General features: G+C 37.2%; 1 protein-coding gene and 2 pseudogenes across 1 annotated transcript in view; 2 read left to right on the top strand and 1 right to left on the bottom strand.

The window, feature by feature from the left end:
- The window catches only part of CRYBG3 (crystallin beta-gamma domain containing 3), a 110,976-nt gene that overhangs the window by 32,629 nt on the left and 50,611 nt on the right, over nt 1-27,736 (top strand). The window contains exons 3-10 of the mRNA XM_059392119.1: nt 45-472; nt 8,913-15,153; nt 16,446-16,490; nt 17,225-17,340; nt 18,278-18,425; nt 23,027-23,163; nt 24,457-24,571; nt 25,729-25,764. Coding sequence (XP_059248102.1) covers nt 45-472; nt 8,913-15,153; nt 16,446-16,490; nt 17,225-17,340; nt 18,278-18,425; nt 23,027-23,163; nt 24,457-24,571; nt 25,729-25,764 — 7,266 coding nt within the window. The remainder of the gene's footprint in view (nt 1-44; nt 473-8,912; nt 15,154-16,445; nt 16,491-17,224; nt 17,341-18,277; nt 18,426-23,026; nt 23,164-24,456; nt 24,572-25,728; nt 25,765-27,736) is intronic.
- LOC132012629 (U4 spliceosomal RNA) lies at nt 1,617-1,685 on the top strand (annotated as a pseudogene).
- Nucleotides 5,399-5,994, bottom strand: LOC132012562 (glyceraldehyde-3-phosphate dehydrogenase-like; annotated as a pseudogene).

The raw sequence follows: 27,736 nt of genomic DNA, 5'->3' as shown, positions 1-27,736 counted from the left end.
TTTTAAAATGATGATGTTTATTTTTCTCTGTTTTGTTTTCAAAGATTCCCCAAAGTGAGGACAAAAGGAACCATGCTGAGAAGTTAATCACTCTTCCAACGCAGGAAGATTCCAAAAAGCCAAATGACCTTTCCCGTTCCACCTCAGATACCAAAATAGGAGAAAACGATAGACAGCCAAAAGAAAGCTTTTTTCAGTTTCTTGGTAACTTATTCAATATCTCAGGAAAAGCATCTCTTAGTGATGCCAAGCAGTCTTCTTTCAAAGGTGAGCATGACAGAACTGAAAAAGATATACAAAATCCCAGTGACCATCCTGAGGAAGAGGTCAAAAGGGAGAGGGAGATTTTCAGTGGCTCCCTGGGAACAAAGGCGCTTCCAGCAGAAGAAGCAGAGAACTCAGATGAAACCTCAGATGCCTTTTCTTCGGATACAACACATGACAGTGAACAGGAAGCCAGTGATTTACTAAAGTAAGTTTACAGTTAGCCAAAAAAGTGAGCTTTTGGACCTAACTTTTAAGCCTCAGTTCTACTCTTATTAATTAAGGGGAATGGAAAAAGTATTCTGTAATGTCCCTGCTACTAGGTAGAAAAAAAAATTAATGATTCTGTGTATTGTAGATATCATCTAGGGCCTTAGGACCTATTTTAAGGGGCAGTACTGATACCTTTTAGGTGCTAACTTTGTTATAGTGCAAATTTTATTTCTAATTTAAGACTTCCTTGAATGAGAGTATTTTCTGTTGTCTGAATTCTTCCTGTATTAGGACAGGCAGTGAGTTCAGGATCTGCATTTCGGGAACAAAAATGATTCTAAGGTTTGTATTCACATTCTGTTAATATCTTTGTGGAATGAAATTAGAGGGGTTAGAAATGTTAAATTGACTCTACTTGTAAAATTGGCCTTGTGATTCATTTCCACAGCTGAGAAACTGAAATCTTACAAACATATAAAGATTATTTTACCATCCTTTTTTTCTTTCTTTGACTAACAAACAGGCACCAACTTGTTTTTCTTTTACTCAAATGAGCTTTAAGGATTATTTTCTACACAGGAAATATGTATAACAATGTTTAGTCCATTAACCATTTTATGTAACACAGAAGTATTCATTCTTAGCTAATATTTTATTTTTAAGTTCTAGCTGTGAATTGTATTTGAAGAGGCCATCAGTAAATATATCTGTGTAGTTCTTTATAGTTTCAGAGCGTCTTCATGTATATATCTTGAGGTAATTCCTTATAGCAAGCTCCAGAAGTAGACACAGATCCAACTTATACTTGCGAGAAACTGAAATGCAGATAGATTTCAGTTTGCCCATGAAGATTGATGGGGGTAGGGCTTGCCTTAAGAGACATAGGTGTGCTGAATTTGAAACAGTGTCATACTAATGTAATATTTACTAAACATTTAAATGGAACAGAATAGATTGTCTAGAAGTAGACCCTTGTATATATGTGAAGGATGTGGTGGCATTTTTATGTTCTTTTTAAAATTTTTAATTTTGTTTCCTGTTTATATAAAAGAAGACTTTGTGAAGTTGGTTAACAGTTTGGAGAAAAATGTTTTTAAGTTTTTAAATTTTTTTTCCTGTTTATGTAAAATAGGACTTTGAGCTTTGTGCAGTGACAGTATTGTAGCCACTGAGGTTTATCCGAGGTGCGATTATTGCTAATTAAAACCGGACTTTGTGAAAGTGGTTAACAGTTTGGAGAAAAACATAAAAGCTAGATACTTAACTCATTGGTATATTAAAACAAAATGGAGGAACAAATGTTTTTTTTAAAAATACACAACTGAGAGTAGCTAAATGAGAATTCTGTGTTGGTGAGAAACAGCTTTCTATGCATGTTAGCAATGGAAAGTGTCAGGAAGGAGATTAGTAGATTGGATCACTTCTAATTTTCAAACTCCCATGTCAAACAAAATAATGATACATTATATGGGCAAGTGAAAAAATTAGGCACAAAAAAATGTCAGAATGCTTTAATTGATAAGCATTTTAGACACGAGCTCAATGATAGAAGAAAACAGCAACCGATATAAACAAATAAAACAAATATAAAGAGCTAATACATAAGTGGAAGAAAGGCTTATTCTCACCAGCAGTCAAGGAAATGCAAACTACAATGGAGTAACCTTTCTCCTATTGAATCAATAACAGTAATACTAAATGATGATTTTCAGTGTTACTCAGAGTTGATGCAGCTGATGCTCCATATAAAGTGCTCAGAGGAGAGGCCACAGTTCAGAGCAGTGTGTGTCAAGAACCTCAAAAAGTGTGTAGGTTATTTCTAATGATATACATGACTGTTGCTGAAACATTATTTACGGGAACATACCGTTTGAAACAAATGTCCAACAGCAGAAATGGTTAAATTGAGGTACCTCTGTAATAAGGGATTGTCTAAAGTAGTGCTATTTAAAATGTGGGATTTGGATTAGTAGCATCAGCATCACCTGGGAAATACAAATTACCTTGGCAGTAGGGCCCAGCAGTCTTCTAACAAACTCTCCAGAGAGCTTTTTGTACCAGAGAACTTAAAGTGGTAGGGATTTTGAGGTTGTTGTATGGGAATTAGGTGGTTTGGAAAGTTTGTGGTTTTTTCCTCTCTTTTTTTTTTTTTTTTAAATCCCCCTTTGGTTTTAATTAGTAGGTCAGGTTTATTTCTTTGGTACTAGACAGAAGAAAATGGAAGATGATACTGTGCCTCTTACTTCTTGTTGGTAAAGCGTTCCTTATTAATGGAACAATTGTTTAAGGCAATTACCAGAACCAGCTCCACAAAGCTTTTGTCTTGACTAAGATACAAGCTTCCTCTGGCCCAGCTTCAGAAGTCCTACAAATTACCAGGTTGTAGAATAGCAGTTAGTAACTTCCTATGGACAAATGTCAATTTGTTTAGGAATTATATAAAAGTTAAATACCATTTTGTTTAATAGTTTATCTTGACAATATGATTAAGAACTACTTATAACCAGTTTTAGAAATTTGTATCTGGGGAAAATATTTACTAATAATTTTAAGACTGTACTAGAAGTATTAAAGTTCTTTTAGTTCTGTGATACAAATTTACTAAAAGCAAGGATGTATTTAATTTTTTAATCAGAATCAGGGGAATATTCCAAATATAAAATGTTATTTAAAATTAAGATTTGTTGATGTTAAATTAAAAAATCTGTAGAATCTCTGAAAATAAGAGTTTTATTCAAGCCCAAGTTAGAACAGCTGGCTGTAAAACACATACTTCATAGGGAAGAAAATGCTCTGGGGAATGAACAGTTTTTACAGGGTTATATACTTTTTGACATCAAAAGATTATAGATTAGGATATAGGGAGGAATCACAGGTTTTTAACGTCAAGGAATATATGGAGTAGAAGCATTGATCAATATCTTAAGGACAAAATGGTTTTCTGTTAGCCACTCATTTATAAAGTAGGTGTACAGTGTATGCTTGGTGAGCCTTAAATCAGGCTTCTGGATTAAACAAAGTTAACATACAGTCATGCTGACTCTGAAAGAAATCTGAAATGGCCTTCTCTTGTATCTCAGGCCTTTAGAGAGTGTTTTCTCTCAAAGTCTATATTTCTGAAATTAGTAGGAGAGTTCTGCATCACAAAAAAATTCAGTTTTTTAATATAAGGAGGAGTGAATTAACTAAGGTTTTTGCATCATCTTTATCACATAAAAATGCCCCTACTATTATTCCTCTATAGATCTTTTATAGTTAGAATGTACTAAAAATGGTTAATAATTAGCTTAATTTAGACAGGTTTATATTCTGTGCTGTATAATGTTGTCTATTACTAAAATATCAAACATACATTTGAAATCACTATTAGTTTTCAAAATTTTGACAAGTTATGACCTATAATTTGAAGAGTGTTTTTAAAAAAATCCTACTCAATAGTCATTGTAAATGATTTCATCTTCACTTACTTAAAAATAATAAACAGATTTTTAATTGTTTTTATGTATAGTTCCCTATGCAGAATTCATTTTTAATATCCATAAAGCCTTTCATTAAACCTGTTTGGTAACAACTTTTAGAGTGTCTTCCATACATTAACTTATGCTTCCAGAATAATTTAGAAGCTACTTCATTGTTGGGTTGAAATTTTAAAAAGTTATATGGTTTTTTTGTTTTCAACAGATTCATTTCCACAATGAACTTTTTTTCTGTCAAAGCTTTATTCCAATTTAAAAAATATTGCTGTGGGCACATGGGTGGCTCAGTCGGTTAAGCATCCAGTTCTTGATTTTGGCTCAGGTCATGATCTTAGGGCTGTGAGATCGAGCCCTGCATCACCCACTTTGTGTTAGGCATTAGAGCCTGCCTAAGAGTCTCTTGCTCTCCCCCTGCCCCCATCTCCCAAATAAATAAAATTTAAAAATTGCTGGATTTTCAACTTTTCTTTACAGGGAAAAGTTACAAGCTTTTTTTTTTATTGTTAACTATGTATTTGAAATGAAATATGTCTTAATGCTGAAAAGGTAGCTTAATCATACTTTCCTAAAAATAAGTTAGATACTTTGCTCTAAGGCAATATTTTTAGGCTGTTACTTAGAATTTTCTTTGAAGAATGACACATGTCTTTGGTTGACCTTTGAAATATTTGGTATATCAAATATATACAAAAAAGAGACAGCCCTGTTTGGTATTTAGAGGTTTAATAAATCTTTACATGTTAGGATGTCTTGGGCTAAAATGTATAAAACCTTTTCAGACTTCCAGTATGTACATATGTTTACATAAGTACTTGAAATGTATAGGTATGTTATTTGTTCTCCGCCCCCCTTTCTTTTGTCTGGATACAGTGTTTTTATCTGTTCTATGAAAAGGTAGGGCTTTCTAAGCCCCTCCTGTTCTTTAGGGGGCCTGGGATGGAAATACAAATGTCAAGGTTGGGATAGTCTCTGTGTGTTGGGGATGAGTTAGAGGCAATGACTCCCCAGCAGTTAACAACTACTCTCTTCCTCTTGTGCTCTTACTAGAGTTGGTGGTCCAGGGGTCTCTTTAAGAGGCCGTGTGGACCTTAAGGTCCTCCACTTGGTTTCTCTAGCTAACTTCATTGTTACACCAGGAAATGAGCTAGACAAAATGGTATTTGCGGTCAATGCCAGTCCCAGCATCAAAGATGAAAGAGTGGGGGTTACTATTAAAGTTTCAGGAGATAGCCCTCTGATGCTTGTTTCACTACCTTCTTGATGTCCTCATTTCTGGAGGTTTTCTCCAGGTGTTAGGTCAGATCTACAACTGACATGTTGAGAGTGAGGACATGGAACAGCATGCCAGGGTGCTTCCCATTCAGCTCAGGGATGACCTTGCCTACAACTTTGGTGATGCCAGTAGAAACAGGGATGATGATCTGGGCAGCCCATTAGCTATAACACTACAGCTTCACAGAAGAACCATCACAGTCTTCTGGGTGGCACTGATGGAATGGACTGTGGTCATGAGTCCCTCCACAATGCCAAAGTTGTCATGGATGACTGTGGCCACAGAGGCCAAGCAGCTGGTGGTGTAGGAGGCATCGCTGACAATCTTGAGGGAGTTGTTACACTTTTCATGGTTCGCACTCATCACAAACATGGCGGCATGAGCAGAAGGGGTAGAGATGATGACCCTCTTGGCTCTACCCTTCAAGAGAATTCCAGCTTTCTCCATGGTGGTGAAGGCACCAGTGGACTCCACAACAACCTCAGCACAAGCATCACTCCATTTGATGTTGGGAGGATCTCTCTCCTGAGAGATGACGATGGACTTTCCATTGATGCCGAGTTTCCTGTTCTCAGCCTTAAGTGTGCCATTGAGTTTGACATGGGTGGAATCATACCAGAATATATAGATCATAGAGTTGAGGTCAATGAAAGAGTCATTGGTGGCAATGGTATCCACCTTGCCAGAGTTAAAGCAGCCCTGGATATCAGACTCCAGTCCATCTGAGACTTGACCTTCACCCTGCTGTCTTGGGAATGCAGCTGGCATTGCACAAGAAGACATTACTCTCTGTCAAGGGGGGAGGAGTAGAGAGCCTGTTTTACTTTGTTCTTACTATGTTAGGATCACATACCTTTGGTTATATGGGATGAACTGTAGGTCCCATACACAGTTTACATAATACATGAAATTAATACTCCCTTTTCTCTATATTCTCTAAATATTATTTTCAGCTTATGAAAATCTTTTTAAATTTTCCATCTTCAGTCTATTTTTAAAGTTGCATGTTTTTGACATTTCCAGTTTATTTACCAGAGAAAATGGCAATAAAAGAACAGTTTTATATTCTTAATACTACTCAATTATGGAGACTCAACTGCATCCTGGGAAAGAATGGTGTAGAAAATAGACTACATTGGCATGACTAACCTTTTAAAAAGAGGGAGTACAGGTCATCAGTACCTGAGAGAACTAATTATAGTATATGAAGCTAAGCTTGAAACTTTGATGCTCAGTACTTTAATCATGATAATATAGTTGTTGAGTATAAACAGAGCATAATATAGTTACAATCATATAACATTTCCACCCAGATACTGCAGGAGATTATCTAGTTAGATATTTAAACTAGTTTGTATAAATCAATCACTTCCGTTGAAACTACCCAGCAAGTCCTAAAAAATGGAAAAATGATTTCCCTCAACCCTGAAAGGACTCCAAAACTACCAAAAGGCATTATTAGAGGGAGTTGAAATTTAATGGGTTTTTCTGTTTGGTTTATTTTATTGGAAGGCCTTTTAGATGAAAAGGTGCATTATTGGATTGGTGCAGGATAAAATGTGTTGAGGTGTTTTCAGGAGGGAGTTGATAGTAAGAGAACTAAGGTTCCTAGAATAAAATTCTGATTCCTATCTCATTTCCTGTTTCCTTGGACATTAATATATATTTCTTTGTGTAGACATTTTTATTTTATCAGTCCTTTGAGGAAAAAAATACTGCAGCCTGTTGGAAGTTGGTTGTAAGTATAAAATATTAAAGCTTTGAGAGAAAAACTCACCAAACAGTAAAATTTCTTGTAATTTATTCAGGCTTCTGGATCTTCATATGTTGTTCTGAAGGCTTTTGTATTTTCTGAATAATTAGTACAGTTTGATACCAGATTTCACCAGTAACATTAATTTACCTACATAGGTTTTTCTCTTTTTACGTATTTCCATAGACAGTTACCTTATTTACTTTTGAGTTTGTTTTATAACAGTCTTTGATCTACCTTAACACATGCTGAAGCTAAAACCACTTTTGTAAGGCAAAGCCTTTCTCTGTACCTCTCCTTCAGATGCTTTCTGATGGACAGTAAAAACGTGCATATTACCATACAAAGTTTTACAATGGTGTCACAGTATTTGAGGGGCCAGCAATTAAATAGATTGAAATACATTATTTCAGCTAAAATTCAAGACATATTTACGAGGCACAGTTGATGAAAATTTGACATTGTGTCAAAGGAGGTTTACTTTCTCTTCTATCATGTAGACAAGTCTAGTGTTCTTGACATTGCTGCTTTAAAGTTGGGGAGAAAATGTATTATTTTAGATACTGGGATACTGGTAAGTGGATTACTTATTCACATGGATTCTATCATGTTTTGTTAATTATATGTTTAATCTGAAAAAATTAGAACATCAAATTTTTCTGCCATTCATCGTTAGAGTCAAGACACTAAAATGAAACTAGAGTTCAGAATTTAAAACACTTTTATGTCTTCTGTTATAATTAAGACCGTCTGGAATGAATTGCAAACTAAGAATTTACTGTTATTTACTGTCATTGCTTTATTTAGTCATTCGTTAATTCACAGAAAGTTATTACCCATGTTTCCCTGATTTTGTAGGGGGCATTTAAAAATATAAAGATGATTAAGACACTGTGCCTTCCTTCAAATAGCCACCAGGTGAGCAGGGGGAAAATTAATAAGTGCCTAGATCTTTATAATTTAATATGGCAAATGCTGTGCTCAGGGTTCTTTGCACCCACAGATCAGAAGCTAACTGCCCTGTTAGGAAAGGGCCCCTGGGATAGGTATGCTCTGGAGATAACTTGTGAACTTGTAGAAGATGCTAGAGTTTCTCTCTCAGACTGGAATTGAAGGGGAGAGAATGGTATGTATAAAGGGTTAGTAGGCAGCATCAGATAGCATGAACACTCCAGAGACAGATTCTTCAAAGCAAGTGGGATGCTGAGAGCCAAGGAACTTTGTGTTGGCTCTGAGAAGAAGTACAGAACTTTTTCCAGAAATCCCTGCACTTACCCAAGCAGTTTTTAATACTCACTACACTGATCAAATATTTGAAGACCTTAACATGAGAGGATTTTTAAGGCAATTCTCTCATTGAGTTAACCATCATTAATGTATACTGAGTGCTTGACATGGGCTACACATCTCACCAGTTGTTTTCCTTTAAAAGTTCTCTCCCTGTGTGATCAAAGTTGCCGTTTAAATTCACATCTAAGAGTAAAGGAAGAGAAGCTTACTATGATCCTCTGATATGGTGGAGAAATTTGTATCCATGAACTTGCCAGCATGAGACATACAGGCAGTGTGGTTCCTTCCAGTGAAGCACTGCTTTGAGATTATAACTAAAGCCCAAGCCTTGGACTTGTCAGTCCACATTCTCTCCATTAACCACAGTGAGAGAGATGTACAATCAGGTAAGGGGGAAAGGTTCTAAGGAGCTCAGACATGCATGCTGCCTTGACATTCACATGCTGCTTGTCAAATCTTTATTATTATTATTTTTTTTAACAAAGACAGGTTTAACCTAAAACATTTTAGGATCTCCTCCTCCAATTAATACATATTAAAAGTTGGAGTAATTGGAAAGATAGACTTTCCCACACTTTCTAGGATTACTACTAAGTGTTACTAAATATATTTCCTGATACTATTGTGCTGTTGCTTTTTACAGACAACTGGATGGCAAACCAGAGAGGCCTTCAGTAACGTATGCAACATATCGAGGCCCCAGACAAATCAGGAAATATTTGAAGCACCAGACTGCATTGGAAACTGTGACTCCCTCGGACAGAGAAAGTGAAAGTTCTGACTCTAGTACAAGCATCCATATTGGTCCTGGAAGCGAGACAGAGGCAAGGATGACATCGTCATTGTCATCAGCTAGCACAGATGTATCTGTGAAAGGACATTTGTTCGAAGGCCTTTTAGAAGACTCTGATTGTAGTGAAATAAATATTAACATGGAAAGCCATCTGACAAACAACCCAGAATTGCCCAATACTGCTTTTTCTAAGGATGTTTTAAATAAAAATGATCCTGGGGGACCTGTGAGAAGTAGGTCATCCCCTTCTTCTGGGACTAACTCCAGCTCCCCTGTTACAGAATCTGACTCACAGCACCATTTAAGTGGTGCACCAGTTTCTCAGACTGACAGAAATTTGGTATTATGTTCAGTGTTGTTTACAGGAAGTAACGGTAGTAAAATTCCTTCCAGTTCAGATTTTCAGGGGGTAACAGAAACTCCAGTGAAGGAAGCCAGCTCGGTGATGAGTGATGGGACCTTGGTGCAAAGAGAACATGTTGAGCCTGTGAGCCCTGCTGTTTCTGACTTCTCTTATAGGAAATCTGATGGGAGCAACACTACCAAACAGGGAAGTACAGATCTGCCAAATTCAAATAAATCAATTAGGCTTGAAGATCCACAGTTGCCAGAGAGTAAGTGTTCTGACAAGCAAACCGCAGACAACTCAGCAGAGCAGGCTGCCAATCACGCCAGTATCCCCACTCTTCAGAGACGTGCTGTGACAGAACCTGTAAATGAAGGAGACAGATTGTGTGCCCAAGACTCACAGAAAAAACTGGTTGCTAGAAGAATCAAACAAGAAACAGAAAGCACCTTGGTTGGTGAACCCACAGCTTCAAGTCTCGTAAAAGCTCTAAAAGATAGAATTGAGCCATTACCCAAAGATACTGACCAGTCATTTGTAACAGAAGCCAAAAAGCCTGATTTTTGGCCACATGGCAAAATGTCTCACGTGGTTAGATTAAATCAAAACAGCCCTGCTTCTGTAAAACAGATCAGTGAATCAGCCATTGTAGCATGCTTAGAAAGTAAAATAGCACCTGAACTGGGTCTTGAACCTACCCGAAAGCACATTTCAGAATCTCTTCTTGATTCTGAGAGTCTTCAACAAGCCAAAGCATCTGCTGGTGTCAGAACATCTCTTACCCTTGATTGTAAAAAATCAGATTTAGGTATTTCATCTCCTACCTTTGTTTCCAGAGTTCCAAGCAAATTAGATATTCCTGTTTTAAAAGACGAATGTTCTTCTGTGCTCCCTGAAACAGGGGATGTCAACGTTGTTGGTATTTCCATTCAGCCCGGTCAGTGTCAGTGTTATGTGGCAAATCATGCTGAGGCAGCAGATGGGAAGAGTCTTCCTGCTTGCCTTCATCTTAAGCATGCCTCTGCAGCTCTAGAATCCAAGGACGTTCTTCCTGAAGGCGAAAAAGGTCAGTTTCTACTAGATCTTAAAGCCAGAGACGTTCATGTAACTAGAGTAGACTCGAGATTGGAGTCTGAAAGCTTCTTTGAGGACCACAGTTCCATTTCATTTCAAGACCCTACTAAAGCAGAATTGATGCTTTCCAACACAAGACCAAGTAAGAGCACTATAGAGAAGTCTCATTCTCTTTCCTTGGAAACCAAACCTAACATTGCCAACATTTTATCAAAAGTGGAAGTTGATGGTCAAAACAGTGTTCCTATTGAGCTGCATTCTGGAAGAGGGAACACTGTAGCCCTCTCCAAGATAGCTGTTTCCCAAACAGAGCCCAGAGACATTTCTCAGGATAAAACTTCTTCTCCATTTGAAGTTACAGATCTTCCAGGAAAGCTTGTTTTATTGAAATTAAGTTCCCAAGAGGTTGAACAGAGCAAAAGTTTTCAATTGATGGACCATAAAGAGGGCAAAGAGAAGTATTCATTTTCTGGCCCTGAAGAGAATTGTCAAACTGAAGTTTCTCTTCCTGCCTCCAAATACCAAGGTATTCAGGAAACAGAGGCAGAAGCCATAGTTTATCTTCCTGCTTTTCCCAAAAGTAATACGTTTGAGATTTTACCTCTTGTTCCTAAAGAAAAAGTCACTAGGCAAATGGCACAGAATTATGAAGCTAGTGCTTGTGTAATTCATCAATCTTCAGATATTTGTGGGACTAGAAAGATGTCTGGTTTCTCAGAAATGGCAAAACTCAGCCTAACTAGTGCTTCCCCACAATTCGAAGAAACTGACAGCACAAAAGTAAATTCACCTTTTCTGGATTCTGATAAAAGTTCAGAAAAAAATGCCTTTGCATCTGAGGGTTCACACTTTCATAATGCTCCTGTGTTGAAATCAGAAAAGAAAGCCTTATTTCATAGAAAGAAAGCGAATCCTCATTTCCTAAGTGATAGTATTGATAGCATGTCTTCCTCCAGTACCTCTGAAGAAAGCGTGGTTTTAAGTTCACATAATCCCCCAAATAATTTCAGTTCTATAAAAGTTACCATGGATGCCACACATGAAGGTGCCTCTTTAACTAACCTGCTGTACCCTAAGAGCTCTTATTTGGAATTGGAAACACCTGTCCCAACAGGGTCAGAAGTGACCCCATTTCAGAAACATTTTGGGAATCCTACTGGGAAGGGATCTCTTGATTTCCCAACTGCTGCCCAATTTGACAATCCCACGGAAGCAGAGAGTGGAGCAGTTGCTGGGGCTTTAACGTCAGTTAACAGCTCAAGCCAGCAGTGTTCTGAAGCATCTACTGAGCACATAGAAGCAAGGAGGAGAGCACATGACCAACTTTTGGACCTCAAAAGTGGTTTACTAAAAAAGGCTGATACATTGATTAGTGAAATTTTTACCTCTGTCAGGGAAGAATTAAAATCTAAACACATAGTTGCTACCTGCCAGGAGCATATAGCCACAGACGGCGTAATGAATCCAGGTACTCCGAAAGAAGACCTCCCTGAGAATAACCCATCAGAAGGGACACTGACAGGGACCCAATTGACAGAGCATTTGGAAGAGCAGGGTATGGAAAGCAGGTCAGCTGTCCAAGGGGAAGAAAAGGTCTGTGTTTCACCTACAGCTGGTGAGAAGAGTCTCCTTTTTGATTCTGATAGAATGAATTTATCTTGTTTGTTAGAAGATCAAGCTAGGGAATTAGTCAATGAGATTATTTATTCAGCCCAAGAAAATTTGACAAATGATCCTTTTGAAGATACTAAGGATGCCTGGGATTCTGAACTTCAGGATAATACTTCAAAAATTCTGAACAGTGATAATGTTAAGCCACACGATACATTAAGGGAGTTCTTGGTGTCCGAACAGGCAGTAAATCAAGGCACATGTGAAATTAGTGAAAATAAAGTATTAGGTAGGTTCTTCTCCGTAAGTGACCTAGTTAATGACCCAGAGTCAGCTAAAGGAAGAGAAATTGTTCTCTACCAAAAGTCCCCTTTTTCTGGAAATGGAGCTGAACAGTCTGATAGTAGAAATTTGCTGAAATCAGATACTGTTTTGCTAGTGGAAGACACATGCCATACAGGGTTAGATAATAAGGTAAAAACACATTTATTTTTCAAAGAGGACTCTAAAGAGAAAGTGGAAATAGAGTGTGTGGATAATCACAACACTGGGACAGAGAATACAAGGACTCTTGTATTAAATTTCAAATGGCCTCCATTTGCAAATGATGACCTTCATGTACCCGGGACATCCAAAAGCAGTTTGTCTGATAGTCTTGTGTGTATATCTGAAAAAAGCTCACTGGGACACAGTAATAAAAGCACACTCCTTACATCAGAAGTAGGGAAAGTACACAAGAAAGATATTGAAGTAAATATGGGGAGAATGGAGCTTAGACCTTCCATGTTAGAACTGGGAGAAACAAACAAAAAGGATGCTGAGTTGAATATTATGAAATATGAGGCAATCCCTCCTGTGTCAGAGATGGGAAGAGCATATGAAAAGGAGGCTGAATTGCATATCACAAAAACTGAGCCAATAGCTGACATTCTTACAGTGAGAGAGAGATACCAAGTAGGGATTGAAAAAACTGAGGGATTACCTGCCATTTTAGGAATGAAAAAAGCTTATAAAAAGAGAGATATTGAAGGTGATCTTGGCAAAACTGACATGCTGCCTGTTATTTCAGAAGTGAAAAATCTCTACCGAAAAGATGCTGAGGTAATTACGGGAAAGACTGAAATGATACTTCCCACATTAGAGATGGAAAATATTTACCAAAAGGATGCTGAAGGGGATATTGTAAAGACTGAGGTGACACCTGTTGGATTAGAAATGGGAAATATTTACCAAAAGCATGCTGAAGGTGATGTTGGCAAGACTGGGATTACAGCGGTTATGTCAGAAATGGAAGATATCTACCAAAAAGACTTTGAGGGGATTACTGAAAAGACTGAATTGATACCTGCCACATTAGAAATGGAGGATATTTACCCAGAGGATGCTGAAGGGGATATTGAGACTGAGGTGATACCTGTTGGATTAGAAATGGAAGATACTTACCTAAGGGATGCTGAAGGGGATATGGACAAAGCTGAGGTTATGCCCATTATGTTAGAAGTGGTAAATATCTATGAAAAAGATGTCGAAGGCATCACTGGAAAGACTGTAAGACCTGTATTGGAAATACCTTATCAGAAGGATGCTGGAGAGGGTATTAGGAAAACTGAAATGATAGAAGTGGAAGAAGCACACAAGGCAGCAGCCCCTGCCTCCTTAGAAATGGAAAAACCATGTAAGAGAGAGGCTAAAGAGATTCTCGGCATGATGGTGTCCATGCCCTCTCCAAGAGAAATGGAAAGACTATCTCCACAAGATTCTGATGAGGCTCTCAGGAAACACAAAGTGTTATCCACAATGATAAACATTCAGAAAACATACGGAACAGATCTGGAATTGCCTATTACACAAGCAGAGGCCATGCCTCCCATATATGAAGCTGAAGAAACCCCGCAAGAGTCTGGTGGACAGAGTGTTGGGGAAAAGGAGAGAGATCCCCCTGAGAGAAAGGAAGGCTTGATAGTGTGTGACAACAGACTTGCCTCCTCCTATTTCAGGGGATATGAATCACCGACATTAAGTAAGGATTATGAAGGCTACCCAGCTTTAGCAACGCCAGATTTTCAACCTGAGAGTACCATAGGGAAGCTAGACAGAAGATTATCTGTTACTGCAGTAGCTAATCAAATAAGAGATGATAATTATAGTGGTGAAAAAGAAGAATCTAAATTAGCCTTTGTTTCTCAGGATGAACAAGAAAATTCTTCCTTTACTATACTATATGAAGAACCCCTTCAAGATGAGGATAGGTGTGCTACTGCAGAAGTAAGAAGAACATACTCTGTCTTGTTTCCTGAGACATCCGCTGATGGCATGCCTGTTTTTGCATGTGAGAGGTCTGAGAGCAGAACTGACCTCGTCCATCATTTTGAAAAGGATACTAAATTAGGTGAGACATCTGATAGTGATAGTTCAGAGTCATTCTTATCAGTGGAGGCCAAAAGGTACAAAATTTATCCCTTAGCTTTGTCTCCCATTTATGAAGATGACAGTTCTCAGGAGGACATTCTGTCCAGCGAAGTCTCTCCTGGTCACCATGGCTCCACAAAATCAAGAGAGAGTGCAAGCCAGCCCTCTTCTGTTTTATCCCTTCTCCAGTCAGTATCAGAGCGTTTAAAGATGAATTTTGATGAAGACAGACAGGGAGTAGAGGAAGAGGAGGAGGAAGAAGAGGAGGAGGAGGAGGAGCCATTACATAAAGGAAGCCTGAGAGCTAGGAGGAAGGAAACCTTCAAACTGCCAGACCCTTCCATCGCATTTTACCCAGATGATAGCCAGGAAAGGACTGGAATTTCTAAGAATTCATATGTAATGTCAAATGAACCTACTACCTCCACCCTGCAAGTTGGTCTGTGGCCAGAAAAGACTTCATTTCTACAAAAATCTGACCTTACTTCCAAACTACATTCTTCTTTAAAGAGTGCTTATCATCAGTATTTGCAGACTTCTAAAACCCATTCCGCAGAGAAAGGAGCCCGATTTGGTGGGATTTTTCAGGAACCAGTGTCAAAATATTTCCAAGCTCAGGACATCTCAGGAAGATTAAGCCCGTTCACAGAGGTAAGTTATTTTGATTATTAACTAGTGAGGTAGTTAACTAGTTACCTAGTGAGGTAGTGCTTTCGGTCATGAAATGATATGAAAGCTTATTAAGAAAATTAGTGTTTTGAGGTTGTGTAAAGATTGTTTTAAAAATATATCAGAGGTTACTTTATCCTTTAATCAAAGTGTGTCATAACTCCTTTATTTTAGCTGGACTGTTAAATTGAGAAAACAAATTTGTCTAGTCAGAATTTAAGAGGATAGGGTGAAGCACGTTATTTCCTAATTCTTTGTTAATATTTAGTTTTCAAGCTAATTTAAGTGACAACATTTCGAATTTCTGAAGGCACTATATATGGGGAATTTGCGACTGGAACCATTGAGCCTATGTATCTCAGTAAGATATTTCATAATATTTTAAAATATTTAAGTGACAGCCTCACAGTATCCTCTCACTGTAATTGCTCATGTTGTTCATACAAAGTAGGGCAATAAGCAGCCTAATTCAAAGAAAAAGCTAAGCATTATAGTTGGGGAATGCCTTGAAATCCAGCTATATGTATTCTTTGCCTTAGAAATATTTAAAGTCTAACATAGAATATGCACTTAATGTGGGACTTTCCTTTCAACCAGTAGCATGCAAGGCAAAGTCTTTTTGAAAGAAAGGGTGGGATTTGAAGAAGTGTTTCTTTAATGATTCCCCATCACCTACCAAGTCACGTGGAACATCTTCACAGCATTACAGCACACCCAGGTCCTCTTTGTCCAGCCTTGTCTCATGCTCTGGTCATGTACCATGGGTTTCCTATCACTGTACTTTTCCTCAATATGTTCTCTTCATGGAAGCTTTTTTCCTTCTACTCCTGACCCCAGCCTGGCACATTGCTTTGCTTATTGAAATACTGTTTTTCAAGGTCTTCTCCATATCACTTGCTCAGACAAGCTTTGGGCCCCTCTCTGTGCTATCGTCTGACCTCTATGATGGTGCCATTTCCCTTTATCGCCATCACTTGGTATCTTTTTTGTGTTTTACCTGTAGTTTAACTTAACCCTTCACTTAGAAGAGTCATGTGAATGTGATTTGTTTCCCCCTTTGTATCTCTAAGCTTCTTGAGGGCACAAACAACACATTATTTTTCTTTATATTTGCCCTGACAGCCCTTGTAGAACCTAGAGGTGTGCTTTGCATTTAATGGCCCCTAAGTATATATGTGATAAATTAAATTTGTGACTGCTAAGAAACTGAACTATATACAACTTTCTGTTGATGCTTCTTAAGGCTTCCTTCTTACACTTTTTTATTATTACAGAATATTAACAAACAAATTTTAAGGTGTAACCCAAGACCTGGGAAGGTAAGCCTAAGTTTCTTTTCTTGTTTGTTTGGTTTTCTTTTTAAAGATTTTATTTACTTGAGAGAGAGTGCATGAGAGAGCATGAGGGACAGAGAGGGAGAGGGAGAACCAGACACCGCTGAGCAAGGGGCCCGATGTGGGACTCAGTCCCAGGACTCTGAGATCATGACCTGAGCTGAAGGCAGATACTTAAATGACTGAGCCACCCACGTGCCCCAGTAAGTGTAAGTTTCTTATAGACAGAGATAAAATATGAAGAGTGCGGTTATTTTAGGGGCATCTGGCTGGCTCAGTTGGGAGGCATGCGACTCTTGATCTCACGATTGTCACCTCAAGCCCCACGCTGGGTATAGAGTTCACTTAAAAAAAAAAAAAAGTAAGATTACTTTCAGATTTGAGGAGGTTAAATACTTTTAACTGACTTTTTAAAAGTTTTTATTTTTTTGAGATATTTATGTATGTATGTATGTATGTATGTATTTGATGAAGCCTGACATGGGGCTCCATCCCAGGATCCTGGGATCATGACCTGAGCTGAAGGCAGATGCTTAACCAACTGAGCCACACAGATGCCCATAACTGACTTTAAAAGGGATTATTTTACTCACAGATTTAACATCTAAAAAAATTTCTTTATATATTTAGGATCTTTTATTTTCTACATTCTAGGACATTTTGAAATTTTAAATGCATTCTTAAAATTAGTTATTGTGCCTGCTTACTGTATGTTGCAGATGGTTATCTATGATCTCCATGGAAGTAAATATAAGCAAGAGATCTACTGTAGTATTCCTGATGCTACATCATGGTCCTTTCCGAATGGGGTACTGATAAAAGTTGTAAGGGGCTGGTAAGAGAGCTTTTAAAATTTTGTAGCCTGTTCCCCCCAACTAAGTCTGTTTTCTTACTGTTTATGTGTTTTTAATTTTTTATTGAAGTCACATCCCCTTTTGTCTAGTTTTTGACAGAATATTTTGAAATCTTATTACTGCTTTATAATTTAATTGTTCTTTTTATCTACGGTGACAGAAAATATAGGTTGTTCTCAGTGCTTAAAGCCAGTTATATGTAACAAGACCTAGTATATATATTATATACAATCAATACCATTCCGAAACTATGCTGTTAGCAGGATAGATTTGGCAAGTTGAGTTAAAGGCGTGAGTTGAAGGAAGCATAGCTTTGAAAATGAGTTCAAAATTTGTGGGATGCTAAGGAATGTGAAGGGCACATACTTAGGGTCATTTGTATAGCTGACATAGTCAAGAAATGAAGGATTCTTTGTGTGGTATAAAAATAAGGGGAAACCTCAATCAACCATTATCCTTGGATAGGCTGGAGCCAAGATTTCTTTGTCCAGTGTCTCAGTTACTCACTGATCAATATTCATGATGTATATGATAGGATGTAGTGTTGTCTTCATGTAATAAAATGGGATACATGTGCTTTCATTTAAAATTTGGAATTGTTAAGCTGCTGTTTTAATAGAAATGTATTGGTTTGTTTATATACCATCTAGAAAGTGCATGTGTCCTTTTATATGGGTAGGCATAGGTTATGTTCAGGAATATTTCCAAGTTGTATGTCCTTTTATTCTTATGCTATTTGTCTTTACTTAAATTAGTATATATCATTGTTTCAAATAGAATTATATGCTAATGGTGGAAAATAGCTCAGGTTTTAAAAGTTAGGTAGGTGAGATAGTCTGTGGTCTAAGTATCATTTGTTTTATGCCTCATTTCTTAGAAAATTAATTATAAATAATCATGCTTTTTTGTTTTTCTCAGCTGGATTTTATATGAGAAGCCACATTTCCAGGGTCAGAAATGTGTGCTGGAAGAAGGGGAAAAAGTGTTAAATCGTGACTGGATCCTTCAGAACAGAAAGCATCCACAGAGAGACTTTGTATTGGGTTCTATCAAACGTGTCTTAAAGGTAGCATGATCATTGATTTTCCCCTAATTTCTGTATTGTTTCGTTTGTCATGTAGTAAAGCTATACTTTGGCCTAGCAGTGTTTAGAAGTGATTGCTAATATTTTTGGTAGTTTTACTAATTTTTATTTTATTGATGATGATCTTTTCAATTTATACATATGAAGTATTAGAGTGAATGATAATTTAAACTGTTACATATATATATAATATATATATATATATATTATATATATATTTTTTTTTTTTTTTAGTAATCTCTCCTGAGTGTAGGGGGGGAGAGAGAGAGAGAGTGAGTATGTGTGTGAGTGATGAGTGTTACGGGGAAAAAAAAGAGAAGGAAGAGTGGTGAAACAAAGGGTAGGTATATTGCTTTTTTATTTTCTGTTTAGAAAATATCATTTAATACTTGCATGAGGAAGGTCTCCCAGTATAATAAAACATTTCATGGGAAGTGCTGTGGTGGTTTAGGGGAGAGGTGAATTAGTGATTAGGAAAGATCTCAAATAGGGACAGAATTTTCCCAGTATATTCTTAAGAGTTCCCTTAGCAAGAAAACAGCACATGGTTTACTACAGTTATGAATATGACAGTCACAGATATATATTTTTTACTTTTTGTAAGATTTACTTACTGTGTCCGAGAGAGTGCGTGTGAGAGAGAGCGCAAGCAGGAGTGAGCATGAGCAGAGGTAGGGGCAGAGGGAGAGGGAGAAGCAGGCTCCAAGCTGAGCAGGGAGCCCTATGCATGTATTTTATGTGGATTTATCCTTCCTGGAAAACTGCAAACAAGCCTGTGTCTTCATAAATTTGTGTTCTGCTTTTGGGCCCAGCACTGTGATAGGCATGAGGAATGGAATACAAGTGAGATATGATCTCATACTCCAGATCGCTTAAAGTTGAGGGGAAGGGCAGCTGAATCACATAACCATATGAAGTAAAAATGTTCTGCAGGGCCCTCGGGGTGCACAAAAAAGGGGTACCTCACTTGGAGGAGGTGACACATGATTGGAATCTCGAGAAAGTAAACACGGGTTAGGTGGGTGGGAAATGTGAGCAAGTTCTTGGCAGAGCCGCCTGTGTTAGATGCAGAAGTGAAGGTTGGTGGTACTACAAGGGGATAGAAGGCCACAGTGTTGAGGGCAATGTTCATTTTCACTGAAAAATGTAACTGAGCAGTGCAGCTCAGCAAGGAGCATTTGAGTCTCATTTAATTAGCTAACTCACTAGAAATTAATATGAATAATTTGTAGGTAGAATGTTCTAAGATTTAAGTAACTTACGGTTTTGTGCTGTTCTTCTGAATGTCAGGCATCATGCCAAGCCCAGTGGGGGAAAAAGATAAGTTGTTGAAAATAACAACCTTCTCACCACCCAGAAATCCACCTACAATAAAATCAAGCAAAAGACTCAGTCTGTTGAAAATGGATATATAAATGGGTATTTGCACACCTGCTATTTGCTTAGACTACATTAAAAGAAAGAATAAGTGTTGCTTGTATTCTTTCCTTCTTCCAGTGTTTGTTCTTGGAGTCATTTTTTAATCGCAGTGTGAGTGCCCACATGTCTTGGACAGGCTAGCAACTTTCAGTGAGGAAGGAAAAACTGTTGAGCATCTAATGGAAAAGGCATTAGCATTGTTCTAAACGTTTTACAAAGTAAGAGTCAGGCATCAAGCCGCTTCCTTTCTCCAGCCTTGTCAAAATTCTCCCTATTGATGGCTTCGTTTTCATGGGGACTGTTACCATTTCAAATTCACCTAGGCCTAAGCCCAGAACTAACCTTATCTTGCTTCATCATCTTTCATTTGCTCTAATCTGAGTAGTCAAAACTTCATTATTCTCTAAAGATAATTTTTGATCATGTCTTCAGTTTGCTGTGAAGAGCTGTGGGGGATGCAAGCAGTTAGCAGTGGTTGTAGATTCTGCTCAAGAGCCATCTTTGCTCCCAGAGATAATTGGGGTGAGGTAGCATTGCAGTAATTCTTGAGTCGGATATTTCTTTTCTCAAAAATTAGAAGTGAATATTGCAAATTACTGTTTATGGTGCAGCTAATATTTTTTTAAAGGAATGACATTTTTCTTATGGTCAGAAGTTACTTTGGTTTTATCCTCATTAATTTGCTGAGAAGAGAGATCTGTTGTTAGATCAGGGACTGAAGGTGTTTTATGGAAGGTAAAGTCAATTATATTTTCTTACTGGTTTTGTTAACTATAATCCATTCTTGCCTGTTTCTCTCTTGTAGTTTTGCCTTCATGCCTACAAAGGCTTTAGTAGTCTAAGCTTGCAAGTTTCATCAAGATATCTGTGAAGTATATTGTGACTAGAAAAGTTGGGGAGGAAGCCATACAGACTGCTAAGAATGAAGTGTTCATTGTTGCTAGGTTACTATAAAGTATCCTTCAGTTGTTAGTGTTTACTGCCCCGGTCTATCAAGAATTAGGCAAGTCTTGCAAGAGACATTATTTCTTTGAGAATAGCCACCCTGAAGAAGATAAAACTTAACTGGTGAAATTTTTTTTAGTTAACTAGAGAAAAAACGGATACTCTGGCTGAGGACATAAACATTCTTATTTTTGTTTATTTTCCATTTTTTAGCCATCATTATACTTTTTTCCATTATGCTGTTTCCTTCTGCATTGTGGCAGACTCAATTGCCTTTTAGCTTTTTCCCTTTTAAAGCACACCACCCATGCATTGTTTGTATAACACAATGCAGAGGAAACTAACTTGTGTAAGTATTCTGTTACTGTGCCTACTATCCCTGGGGGAACATTAATATGGAAGCATTTTAAATACTGTTACTAGAACTCTATTATTAATAACGAACAAAAGCCTTGAAGATTGATGGGTGACTGTTGTGGATGTTTCTGGCTATCTTTTTTTTTTTTTAAGTTTTATTTATTTGACAGAGGAACAGAGATCACAAGTAGGAAGAGCAGCAGGCAGAGAGAGAGGGAGGGGGAAGCAGGCTCCCCTCTGAGCAGAGAGCCTGATGTGGGGCTTGATCCCAGGACCCTGAGATCATGACCTGGGCTAAAGACAAAGGCTTAACCCACTGAGCCACCCAGGTGCCCCTGACTATCTTTGAAAGGAAATTTTAAACAGATATATACTTTTAAACTTTAAAGGATATTTTAGGTTGTGCCTCTTTACTGTATTGCATTTTAGAACTAGTTTTCTAAAAATAAAATCTATTAATTTGCTTATACATATTAATAGGAATGATTAAGAATGATTAATAGGAAAACTCAGTTTAGAAGGTTAAAAAATCACAAAATTGCAGTTATAAATTGCAAAACTGATTATAATAAAAAATACAATTGTTCAGCCTAATGTCACCTCTGATTGTTACCACATTTACCTGTTTCATTAAAGCATAATCACTTGAATTTTGCAATTTCTTAGGTGAGAATTATGCTACTGAAAGTTTGAGTTGTATAATTAAACACTCATGATTACGGAGTTGGTGTGTTCAGACAGAAACACATTGTAATTTCAGAGAAGGGAAAAATAATTGTAGCTTTGATTCTCTAAGAAAATGATGAAGTCTTTTTTGTGTTAGAACTTGACTATTAGACGATTTTCATTGGTAAGAATATAGAAAATTCTCCCTTTAGTTGCAATGGGGGGAAACATTTACAAAGAGAAGCCATATAAAGAAGGGGATGGGGAGAGTATGGATACCAGTATGGCTGAAGAGGTGTGTGGAGTTCCTGAGGGTCACTGGGTTGGTATCATGTTGTAAAAAGGCAAACAAATGTAATTTTTTTTTTAAACAAATGTAAATTTGATATGCTTGGGTGTTGAGCCAAGGAGTGTCATGAGCAAAGTAGTGTTCTCTAACAAGCCCAACTGTATAAAGTGTGGCAAGTACTTGACTGGTGATACAGGCCTATAATCAAAGTCTTAGCCTTGATGAATGGCCTTGACAGTGGGAATAGAAAAGAGAGATACATAAGTGAAATTTTAAGGGAAGGTTTGACGGAACATGGTGGCAGTGAATTTGGGATGGAGGATGGGGTGAAATTTCATAATGCCTTTCTTCTTCAGACCAACTTGTTCTAAAATAAACAGAATCCCACAAGTAGGAAAACAGATTTCCTTTACCCTCACTTCTAATTCCTACTTCTTTTGTCAATGTAAATTAGATAACACACTGAGGGAGTAGTGTGCCTCTCTGTTATTTATTTTTTATATCCCCCATGAGATCAACTTTTATTCAACTCCCTTCCTCCTTATGGCTTTGTTATGCTTCTGAGAAGGAAGGCTTAAAGACTTTTGGCACTCACAGAGTTTGTTAACTGAACATTGATTGCTTAATAGAACAAGACTTTTAAAAACAAAGCAGAAAAAAATGAGTAATACTTTTTCAATTGATAATATTTATAATTTTCATGTTATCAATGTAACTTCTTAGAAAAAAATTCATTTTAAAAAGCTGGTGAAGTGAAACAGTATTTCCTTCATGGTGTTTTTGTGAAGAAATTCAACTGAACAGTGAAAATAATTTTAATTGTGTATCCAGGGTATTGAGAATACTGAATTGTGTGTGTCTCCAGATGATTTCAAAGCCAATTTTTTCTTTTTTTTTTTTTTTTCAGGATTGCAGCATCCCAGAGATAGAACTTTGCCCACAGGCTGACCCAGCATGTTGTCCTATCCATATACAGCGAGCAGTCCCCAATTTGGAAGAGCTGAATATCCCCAAGTCTGTGTCCTTCACTGTGAAGTCAGGAGTGTATGTATCCGTTTCTCCCTGTTACAGCCAAACTTAACTTTTTACTTCAAATTTCAGTGGATGACCTGTATATTTGTGAAGTTTTTATTTTATTTATGCTCCTGGATACTCAAGAAAGACCGTTGCAGGGATTAAAACAGATTCTGTCTTCCTTTGGATCCAATTAAGTCTCTGATGTAGGACTCACAGGAGCAGATAGATTCTCAGGCATAGTTCTTGATAGATGCATGTTTTCATCCACCAGATTTTGGGACTGAGAAATAAAAGCATGTCCTGGCCTAAAAATCTGGAGCTTGAACTATTTCAAGGGTGTCTCGGTGCCAGTAGTTACTGAGTGCCTCCACAGCACGGACACGCAGTGCTTTTTTTGTTTGTTGTATTCCTGTAAGGTAGGTGGAGCGACACATTTTACAAATGAGGAAATTATATGATTTGCTTCAGCCTGTGTCTGCTACCAAACCTTTCTGACTCCAAAGGTATCTTTTAGATTCTGGGTATGACTGAGCTCAGTCTTAATTTAGTTCCAGATTAGCGCAAATCACAACTCTGTGATGCCAGTTCAACATGGGTTCCTTTTCTGTCTTTCATTCTTTTTTATTTGCTTTGATGATGGTTGGTGTAGATATTTGGGGGTCACCATAGGACATCTTTCTTCATCTCTCCCAACCACAGATTAAAACTGTGGGCAGACCCAATAATTGACCCTTCCCATGAGATAAGTTTGTAATTACCAAATTTAGTTACAAGGTAGGTCTGTCTTTCGGGGATCTCATTTCAGATACTGTTCCTGCAACAGGCAATTGAACTGGTTATTGATTCTAAAAATGTGGGTCAAAGATGTAAAATGCCTTGATTGGGGGAGGAGGGGAAAGATGTAAAAGGCCTTATGGAATCTCACCTTTGATTGCCCCACTGTTAAAAAAAAAATATATATATATAGTGGAATTTTTTTTCCTTCTAGTTATATTCTGCTTGAGTCAAGGGTGTCACACCTCCTAAATACTAGAAAATTCTAAGAAAAGTAATATGTACTGCTTGGAGTATGTATAATAGACTTAAAGTGTTTGAATATGAGTACTGGAAAATACATTAACTCTTGTTATATGCTATCTAGTGAAGTCATTTCAAATGTCTTTTACTGGTTGTGATTCTGCCATGAAGGTTTTCTGTTTTTTTTTTTGTTTTGTTCTTTTCGTTTTTGTTTGTTTCATAGCCCTTTATACTTTTAACTGTTACAGTACCAGACTAAAGTGTTCCTTTTATACTTTAACAAACCATTCATTTCTTATTTAGTTGGCTTGCCTACCCAGATATTAATTTTAAGGGGCAAGCTACAGTTCTGGAGGAAGACCATGGACTCTTTGAGATTTCTGCCACAGAAATGAAATCATTGCATCCACTTCAAATGGTAAGCAAATTTAAAAACTGGCATTTTCCAAAGTGCCCATGAATCTAAAATAACCGTGGTGATTGCTTATGCCATCTATCCTGAGAAATGAATATGTGTACTATTGGATCAGCAACCTATACATTATTTTTCTGTGCCTCTATATTATAGAGAATAATAGAGAATATCTATGTAAAAATATTTAATGTTTTCTAGAAAACAAATATCTGAATTTATTTTGTGCTGCGAGTTATTACAATGCGTGCAGTTTCCTTATAAGTATTGTTCTGTGAAAATTTTGAATACAGTTTTGAAATTTTTTGATGCTTATTTGAAAACTACTTTTCTAATTATGCTTTTCCATCAGAGTAATGAATGATAAGCTCAGCATTATTAATAAATGGACAGTTCTATCAGTGGTTGCTTTCTTTTTATTTTTGGTTGCTTTCTTAAAGTTAATAAGTGTATACAGTATTTTTGTTGCAAACATTTTTAATTGGGGGCAAACTCTTCAAATAAATGTTAGCTATGTGATAAACCATTTTTGGCTGTTCTGTGCCTTTAAAAAATAAAAACTAGGAAAAACTTAAGAAATTTTAAGAAATACCACAGTGTGGAGTAGCATTAAAAACAGGAAATTCTAGAATTACTTTGTTGAGGAAGGGGTTACTTTTATGCTGTACAACCTTGAGGTCACAAAGATAGTTAATGATAAAAAGTGTTGATGGAACTTGGAAGGGGAAGCACTCTAATTTAGAAAGCCTGAGCAGTTGTCGGGAGGAAATGCAGAGTCAGTGGTTTGGAAATCTACTCTGCCAAATGAGATGTTTTAAATCTAGCAACACCACTCTGTTTCTTGGGACAATCTGCCTTGGGCTTAAATCTTTACTCAGTCATGTGAGCTTAAGGACCAAACAGCTCAGTTTCCTTCTTTGTACTAGTTTTAATCTGGAAAGTATATTTTAAAGATTTCTTACTGCATCTACATTGATGAGCTGTCTGACTTGGTTTTGACTACCATAGAGTTCTGTGCTTAAATTTTAAAAATTACCACAACTTAAAGTTGGCTGGCATATAACCTTGAACTAATCAGATTTTTTTGTATAACCTACATATGTCACTTACTTTCAAGTGTTCTAAATATTTCTGTATCTAATATTAAAATTTCTTTTCTTAAGGGTGGACTAAAAGTGGAAATGCCTATGAACTTAAAGGTAAGTCTTAAAAATGGACTTTTATAGCAGGATAAAAAGTTTGAGTGTTGAGCTTTAAGTATTTTGATTTTAAGTATCAAAATACTTAAGTATCAAAATACTTTTGATTTTAAGTATCAAAATACTTAAGTATCAAAATACTTTTGATTTTAAGTATCAAAATACTTAAAGATGGCCTTACTTTTTTTTTTAAAGTAAAAAAAACAAAAAAGCTGAATATATGGTAATAATATCTAGCTAGTGCATGTTGGAGTGAGGTGACAGCACAGAACGGCCAGTGAGGATGCATGCTGTGAGGGCAAATTGGGTCAGTGTGCAAGGATGGAGGTCAAGCACAGCAAATACCAAATACAGGATGGAAAGGTGATATGTTTGATTTTTGATTAGGTGGGGAGGGGGCAATTGAGGTGGCAGCTTGACATTCTAGTGGCGGTATATAGCAGACGTTTGGGAATAATGCTCACAACATTGTAAGTATAAGTATCTGAAGGGAACAGCCGAGGGAGGCAGTGAAAATTGGAGCAGTAGTGGCACCAGGTTTAAGCACATTTGGGGAAAGAAAAGGAAATGAAATTACAAAATGTGTGTGAAAAGAGATGGAAAGAAAACCAGTGCAGTGATCAAAGATGCAAACAGACCTCTGCTTGTCTAGGTTATAGCACTTCCAGAGGCAGGCGTGGGAAGGATTCTTCCATCCTTTTCCTGTCCTGCAAAACAAGACACAGCTCCTCCAATCCTCCCATTTCTGGAGGCTTCTTAATTGATCGAACTGACCACCATTCTCTTAATCACATAGGTGGAATCTTTTAAGACTTAGTAACCTTGTTGGAGTCATATATATCCAAGTTAAAAAAAAAAAATACTTAGTCCTGTATTGGTCTGGGATATGGTCAGAGCTCCTCAGGTGATTCTAATAACATGCAGCCAAGGTTTCGAACCAGTGACCTAAAATATACAGGATTAGCTCTGACACTTTCTCAGCGATTCCTGTCTTAGGCTCTTCAGGTGTGACAGGTTCGGTCTTCCTTCGATGTTTGCAGTTTGACAGGTTGTAGAGGTATATGAATGAAATAACTATCATATAGTGATGGCTTACTCATCAAAGAATTACTGCTTCTTAGTCTGATTGGGTTCAGCATATGTAGAAAGTCTTAAATATAACTTCAAATATAGCACCCTGTGAAAATTTAAAATTTGGAAAATAGGAGCCGTAGTGTGTATTTTTTTCAGCTTGTTTGATGTTATCAATTTTTGGAAACAGGGAAGCTATAACTTGTTCAGTGCTTTTAAGCATGGGGCCTTATTTTGCTGTTTGTACACGATGTATGCCATCAGCCACAAATAGAACCAGGTGATAGAGTGTGGATAGATAAGTGCTGTTGTCACCATTGTCACTTCCACATACTAAAGGCAGGTGGGTCATAGTTGGGAAGTAAAGAGCACCAAAATGGTGGAAGAGAAATATTGGTACCAATTCAAATTTGAAGTAAATGAAATGCTAGGAATGGATTTCCCGCTGTACTTACCCCCCGCATATATGAACCCAGTATCCAAAAAAAAACCATAATTTTTCCAATCACTTCTTTTTATTAGAAGGTTTTGTTTTCAAATTCAGGAATTTACATATCTTTTATCAGTGAATAGCAACTGCCATAGAAGCAATTAGTGTTACAAGAAGCGGCCATGTTTTCTCAATCCAGTAGATAATTTATTGTGCCGTAGAACCTCTGTAGAGAGGGTTTTGTTTTGTTTTGTATTGTTTTTTTCTAATAGGGAAAATTCACAGAAGGCAGGTCTGTATTAAATTCCAAACAGTGAGCTAAGTTTGGTTAATTTAAGCGTCCATTATAAGACCTTTTACCCTTTGAGATGGTCCTAGGATTTGGGTCACCAGAACAATGGCATCATATTTGACTGTTATTATGAGAGAAACATGCTATTAAGATATTTTATCTTTACAATGATAACTCAC

This window comes from Mustela nigripes, chromosome 2, assembly GCF_022355385.1.
Source record: "Mustela nigripes isolate SB6536 chromosome 2, MUSNIG.SB6536, whole genome shotgun sequence".
Taxonomy (NCBI): Eukaryota; Metazoa; Chordata; class Mammalia; order Carnivora; family Mustelidae; genus Mustela; species Mustela nigripes.
This window is presented reverse-complemented; position numbering and strand designations above follow the sequence as displayed.